The 7,500-nt window shown below is 47.7% G+C and overlaps 1 protein-coding gene across 1 annotated transcript in view; it reads right to left on the bottom strand.

Annotated features, from left to right (window-relative positions):
- Window positions 1-7,500, bottom strand: part of npas1 (neuronal PAS domain protein 1) — a 57,734-nt gene that overhangs the window by 30,332 nt on the left and 19,902 nt on the right. Inside the window, exon 4 of the mRNA XM_031573966.2 lies at window positions 4,779-5,017. Coding sequence (XP_031429826.1) covers window positions 4,779-5,017 — 239 coding nt within the window. The remainder of the gene's footprint in view (window positions 1-4,778; window positions 5,018-7,500) is intronic.

Below are 7,500 nucleotides of genomic sequence, written 5' to 3' on the forward strand. Positions count from 1 at the left end.
GGGCTCTTTTGCATGTTTACAGCCGTCATGTTTTGTAAATGTTTACGGCCGTATTATTTATTATGCTGCTTTAATGTTCAACATAATTTCTGCTGTTGTCCTCTACACCTGTTACATCGTGTAAGTTAAATACAATAGATCATAGTATATCATAGTGTTATTTAAATACAATAGATCATATATTTAAACCTGTTACAGACTGTTAGTTAAAAACAATAGATCAGATATTTGTTGTAATAATTTACATGTTTCTCCATGTGGAAACCCTAGAGAATTAGGGGAGACTCTGTCTGACCACGCAAAGCATCATGGGAATTAGGGGAGACTCCGTCTGAACACGCAAAGCATCATGGGAATTAGGGGAGACTCTGTCTGACCACGCAAAGCATCATGGGAATTAGGGGAGACTCTGTCGGACCACGCAAAGCATCATGGGAGTTAGGGGAGATGTCTATTGTAGAAACAGCTAATACACACACATACACACACACACACACACACACACACACACACACACACTCACACACACACTCACTCACACACACAATAAAACACATACACACGCACACACACACACACACACACACACTCACTCACACACACTGTTCACTGTTTCTTGTGACCTTTACAAACATGTACACCTGCCAGAACTCACACACACAATACAACACATACACACGCACACCGACACACGCACAACGACACGCACACACACACACACACACACACACACACACATACACACACACACACACACAGAGAGAGACACGCACACACACACGCACAAGTGTCTAATCGTTGCTGAGTTGTTTCCTTTCGGTAATAATAGCAATTAGGCCACCCTTGTAATTACGCTCTCCTGGTTATGTAGTTAATTTCTGTAATTGCGAATCGCACCGATAATTTACCCCTCCTTTTGTGTTCGTTGTATACTCACACTCTCTCCTCCCCATCGCCTCCCCCCTCTCTCTATCCCTGTCTTTCTGCTCCTCTCTCTCTCCATCTCCACTTCACACCTCCTCCCCCCTCTCCTCTTTCTCTTTCTCTCTATCCCTGTCTTTCTGCTCCTCTCTCTCTCTCCATCTCCACTTCACACATCCCCCTCTCCTCTCTGTCTCCTCCTCCTCCTCCTGTTCCCTTTTCTGCCTTTCTCTCTTTCCATTTCTTTCCATATCTCCTATCTATCCCTTTCTATCTCCTCGTCTCTACCCCTCCCTCTCCATCTCTCTCTATCCCTCTGTCTTTTTCTCTTGAGTGTGAGAGTGTGAGAGAACAGGTCGTGGGTAATTCCTGTCATCTGCAGTCCTTTGATAGCTCCTGGGCAGTAATGAGAACTGTAGGCAGACTGACAGATCATAAAGAGGGGTTGATATGGACGCCACTCTCACAAGGCCAGTGGTGAAAGTGGCGTTACACAACTTCTGTCTAGAAATAGCAAACTAACTAGCTAAAAGCCAACATACTTGGCTTGCAAATGCTAACAATGACTGGCTTGCCAACATTGACCCACACACACACACACACACACACACTCACACAGACACACACACACACACACTCACACACACACACACACACACACACACACACACACACACACACACACACACACACACACACACACACACACACACACACACACACACAAACACACATAAATGCACTGTAAGTACTCGCCCCATTGAAGTCAATGGGAGAATCATGGGATTTCACCAAAATATTAGCCATTATTTCTCTCTGGAGTTGCTAAGGGTCTTTTGGAACCATTTACTAAGATACTGGTAAAGGAGATACCAGTAAGATGCTGGTAAAGGAAATGCCAGTAAGATAGTAGAAAAGGAAATACCAGTAAGATACTGGTAAAGTAAATGCCGGTGAGATACTGGTAAAGGAAATGCCGGTGAGATACTGGTAAAGTAAATGCCGGTGAGATACCGTTAAATCCTCATCTGAGTCGCTTTGGCTAAAAGCATCGGTCACATGCTCACATGCGTGTGTGTGTGTGTGTGTGGGGGATGAGTGCCCAGTGGATAAAAGCCCAAACTGCTGTCTGAGTGTCCTGCAGGCCAGGGTTCTGAACTGATTTATACAGCTGAGGTTTTGTGTGCAACATCACCAGCCAGCCAGTTTGAGTGGCCAAAGGCAAAGAGGTGGTCCAGTTCCTGTGTTTTTTGTCCAGTATGGTGGCCTAATTCACATGCAAAAGCCCTTTAGGAAGGTGAAATGATCCTGGCCTTGATGTGAGCGTGACCACAGAGTTGGCCATGTGTTTGGTGGTTTGGCAGTGGTTTATTCTCTATCGCAGGGGTTCCTAGTGCTGGTTCCTGATAGATGGTCCTGTCATAAGCTGTTATAAGCTACTGGGTGGTCCTGTTATAAGCTACTGGGTGGTCCTGTTATAAGCTGTTATAAGCTGTTATAAGCTACTGGGTGGTCCTGTTATAAGCTACTGGGTGGTCCTGTTATAAGCTGTTTTAAGCTACTGGGTGGTCCTGTCATAAGCTGTTATAAGCTACTCGGTGGTCCTGTTATAAGCTACTGGGTGTCATATGCTACTGGGTGGTTGTGCTTTAAGCTGAGCTGCCATATGTATTAAACTGAGCCGCCATATGTGTTACTGCAGGGAGACAGCGCTTAGATCCGCATGACTGAGGTGCGATTACTCCAGTGGCGAGATCTCAATTACTTTTCTGTGTGTGTGTGTGTGTGTGTGTGTGTGTGTCTGCACGTGTATGAGTGTTATTGTGTGTGAGTGTCTCTGCTTGCATTTTGTCAGTGTACTGTCTGCACTGCACTTTGCTCTTTGCTCTTTTCCGAGTGTGTGTGTGTGTGTGTGTGTGAATATCTGAGAAAACATGTGCATCCGTGAGTGCATAACTGCAAGTCTGTATGTGCCTGTAAACGGACTTGTGTGTGTGCTGCCTAAACCTGTGAATGAGTGTGTGTGAGTGTGTGTGTGTGTGTGTGTGTGTGTGTGCGTGTGTATGTGTGTGTACCTCTCCTCTCTGCATTTTCCCCGTCAGTTCCGAAGAGAGACCATCTCTGCCCTCTTAATCCACAGACTGCTGGCGAGACAATAATAGCCTATTCCATTTCAGCCCCTCCTTTAAATGAATCACACATTTGTATTCACCGGCAGGCCGCCTCGGCCGCATCCTCCACCGACTTCCACCGAGACGGCCTCCGTTCCCTGCTAATGTCACACTGATGAAGGGACCCACTCAAAGATGGACGCTCGCTCGCTCGCTCGCTCGTGTCAGGGGTGGATGTGTACAGTGACAGACGGCGTTCAAGGAGCGCTTGAGCTGCGTTTTCTTGCTCAAGTGGCTCGGTAAACATGATGATTGGTTCGTTCTGTTTGTGTGTGTGTGTGTGTGTGTGTGTGAAGGAAATGTGCTCAGCTGAGTGGAGATGTTGTCTCTGTGTGTGTGTGTGTGTGTGTGTGTTTGTGTCTGTGTGCGTTTGTGTTTGTGTGTGTGTGTGTGAGTGTGTGTTTGTGTGTGTTGGTTTTGTGTGCGTGTTTGTGTTAATGTGTGTGCATGTGTATGTGAGTGTGTTTGTGTGTGTGCGTGTGTTCGTGTGTGTGCATGTGTTTGTGTGCGTGCGTATGTGTGTGTGTGTGTTTGTGTGTGTGCGCTGGTGTTTGTGTGTGTGCATGTGCGTGTGTGTTTGTGTGTGTGTGTGTGCATGTGTATGTGTGTGTGTTTGTGTGTGTGTGACCTTTAAATCATTGAATGAATCAGCCAGTAATAAAGCTGGAGATGAGAGCCGCCGTGTCCTTTATCAGTGTCATTTGGTGGTCAGTCATAATCACCTGAGTCACTTGTGCCGTGTCCTTTATCATTTCTGTGTGTGTGTGTGTGTGTGTGTGTGTGTGTGTGTGTGTGTGTGTGTGTGTGTGTGTTGCTGCCGTGACCTTTATCAGTGTCATTTGGTGGTCAGTCATAATCACGAGTCACCTGAGTCACTTGGGACATCAGTATTCACACATCTGATTGGTGTAACAAAATCAGACCGGCCAATCAGATGCTTTGTTTTTAACACGCCACTACCTAGCATTCATACTGAGAGTTGCTTATGTCCATTTGACCCTTTCTAATGCTGCATAACTGCCTCTTCAAAGCAACAAAATGCCACAATATTCCTCTTCTTGAGGTAAACAAATTCTTTATAGGCAACTCATTTGGTATTATCTTCAATTGACTTTGGTGGTATATGGTCATGTGAAGGACAGATTAACACACCTGTCGCTCTATCTAATCGCCCAGGCCATGGAATATATAATTCTGTGTATTCTATAGAATTCTGTGCATTCTATAGAATTCTGTGCATTCTATAGACTTCTGTGTATTCTATAAAATTCTGTACTAGACAAAAAACGTTCTCAGCACGACAGTGTCATTTATCATATATTCATCAAATACAATGCTACAAGTTAACATGCTAGCAAGCTTTTATCAGTGCTAACTGTGCCGTTTTTGGTTGTTTGCAAGGGTTTAGACCAAAACTCCTTACTGCTGTTGTAAAAGTGTGTGTGGTGTGATGGGGGGGGGGGGGGGGGGGGGGGCTTGCTGCTTTAGATACATTTTAAAAGTGTGTGTGGCGTGATCATTTTAAAAGTGTGTGTGGCGATCATTTTAAAAGTGTGTGTGGCGTGATCATTTTAAAAGTGTGTGTGTGGCGCGATGGGGGGGGGGGGGGCTTGCTGCTTTAGATACATTTTAAAAGTGTGTGTGGCGTGATCATTTTAAAAGTGTGTGTGGCGTGATGGGGGTCACCTTTGGCGCAGTGGTTCTCTCCCTCCATGAGGGGGATCCAGGGCGGGTCCCCTTGGTTGGCGAAGTGCCTCATGTGGAGGTAGCTGATGGTCAGCCGGATCACCGACGCCTTGTCCAGCTGGCTGGTGATGGCCCCCGGCAACGGAAGCATCTTGGCCAGCTCGAAGAACTCGAAGTTCTCCTTCCCCCGGCGAGAGCGTGCTGCGTTACGAGACTTCTCCTTCCGCAGGTTTTGCAGGCTTTGGGGGGGGAGAGGAGGACAGAGATAGAGAGACAGGGAGAGACACAAAAAGACATCAATGAGAAAAATGGGTAGGAGAGAAGAAAATGTGAAAACTATTTTGAATGTCTTGATGGGCGTCATCTTAATGTGGGCGTTGGCCTTTACGGGTGTGGACGCAGTTTTCTCACATCCTTGCCCCCTGTCTCTAGAACATTGTGGAACATAGAGGTCCATTATGTATGTTTGTGGACAGCACTGACTGAGAGAGCAATGGCACTATGCTGTGTCCCTCTGGTGTGTCTCATGTGTGTGTCCCTCTGTCACATGTCTCACTGCTGTGTGTCCCTCTGTCTCATGTCCCACTGCTGTGTGTCTCACTGCTGTGTGTCCCTCTGTCTCATGTCCCACTGCTGTGTGTCTCACTGCTGTGTGTCTCACTGCTGTGTCCCCCTGTCTCATGTCCCACTGCTGTGTGTCTCACTGCTGTGTGTCTCACTGCTGTGTCCCACTGCTGTGTGTGTGTCCCTCTGTCACATGTCCCACTGCTGTGTGTGTGTCCCTCTGTCTCATGTCTCACTGCTGTGTGTCCCTCTGTCACATGTCCCACTGCTGTGTGTGTGTCCCTCTGTCTCATGTCCCACTGCTGTGTGTGTGTCCCTCTGTCTCATGTCTCACTGCTGTGTGTCTCACTGCTGTGTGTGTGTCCCTCTGCTGTGTGTCCCTCTGTCTCACTGCTGTGTGTCCCTCTGTCTCACTGCTGTGTGTCCCTCTGCCACATGTCTCACTGCTGTGTGTGTCCCCCTCTGTCTCATGTCCCTCTGTCTCATGTCCCACTGCTGTGTGTGTGTCTCACTGCTGTGTGTCTCACTGCTGTGTGTGTGTCTCATGTGTGTGTCCCTCTGTCACATGTCTCACTGCTGTGTGTGTGTCCCTCTGTCACATGTCTCACTGCTGTGTGTCTCACTGCTGTGTGTGTGTCTCTCTGTCACATGTCCCACTGCTGTGTGTGTGTCCCTCTGTCACATGTCTCACTGCTGTGTGTGTGTCCCTCTGTCACATGTCTCACTGCTGTGTGTGTGTCCCTCTGTCACATGTCTCACTGCTGTATGTCTCACTGCTGTGTGTGTGTCTCTCTGTCACATGTCCCACTGCTGTGTGTCTCACTGCTGTGTGTCCCTCTGCCACATGTCTCACTGCTGTGTGTCTCACTGCTGTGTGTCCCCCTGTCACATGTGTGTGTCCTTCTGTCTCATGTGTCACTGCTGTGTGTGTGTCTCTCTGTCTCATGTCCCTCTGTCTCATGTGTCACTGCTGTGTGTGTGTCCCTCTGTCACATGTCTCACTGCTGTGTGTCTCACTGCTGTGTGTCCCCCTGTCACATGTCCCTCTGCTGTGTAGCTGCTGCTGCGGCTGAGACAGGCTGTCATTAAATATGACATTGTCTTCAGTACTGAGGTGAAAGCCTATATAAAAACTCTAAAATCAATGATAAGCGGTCAACAGGGACAGGATATTGGAGAGTGAACGACCTGGAGTAATGTGTATGTGTGCGCATCCATGGCTGTATGCATGCGTGTGCGTGTGTGTATGTGTATGTGTGTACTTAAGAGTCTATATGTGTTCTGGATGTGTGTGTGTAAGTGTATTTGAGAGTGTGTATATGAACACCTGCATGTGCATGTGCATATGTGTGTGTGTGTGTGTGTGTGTGTGTGTTTACATCTCAGTGTGTATGCGTGCATCTCCAGGGTTGACTGCCGCACCTCTGATTGAGGTATCATTAAAAGCAGGGGGGGTGTGTGGGGGGGGGGGGTGGTAGCCGCTTCACTCTGATTGGGTATCGACTCCCCCTCGATGGGACCTGAGTGGTGGAATTATGTTGTCACGGCAGCTCAACACTTAGTGTCTCTTGTAGAAGGCAGAGGCAGCGTGTCTCCCCTGTGCCCGCGTGACTGTGACATTGATTCTCATTCCCCATGCTGGAGAGGGGAGGTGTGTGTGTGTGTGTGTGTGTGTGTGTGTGTGTGTGTGTGTGTGTGAGAGAGAGAGCGTGTGTATTTCCATAAGTGTGTGTGCTTATGTGTGCATGCATGTATGTGTGAGCATAAGGACGTGTGTGTTTATGTCTGTGTGTGTGTGTGTGTGTGTATGTGTGTGTGTGTGTGTGTGTGTGAGCGAGCGAGTGAGTCCTGGGTACTGGGAATTGCCTGGATGCCTGTATTACAGAATCTATTTCCCTTCAAACTCAACAGAGATTTCCTGTGCATGTGTGTGTAGGAAAAACAGTCCATGCCAGTGCATAGGAGCTCTCACATCAGTGCATACAAGGGTGTGTCCATGTGTGTGTGTGCGTGTGTGCGTGTGTGTGTGTGTGTGTGCATGTGTGTGTGTGCCTGTGTGTGTGCGGTGTGTGTATGTGTATGTGTGTGTGTGCCTGTGTGTGTGCGGCGTGTGTATGTGTGTATGTATGAGTGTACATATATAGTATGTTCTTGTGCA

This window comes from Clupea harengus, chromosome 9, assembly GCF_900700415.2.
Source record: "Clupea harengus chromosome 9, Ch_v2.0.2, whole genome shotgun sequence".
In the NCBI taxonomy this organism is placed as follows: Eukaryota; Metazoa; Chordata; class Actinopteri; order Clupeiformes; family Clupeidae; genus Clupea; species Clupea harengus.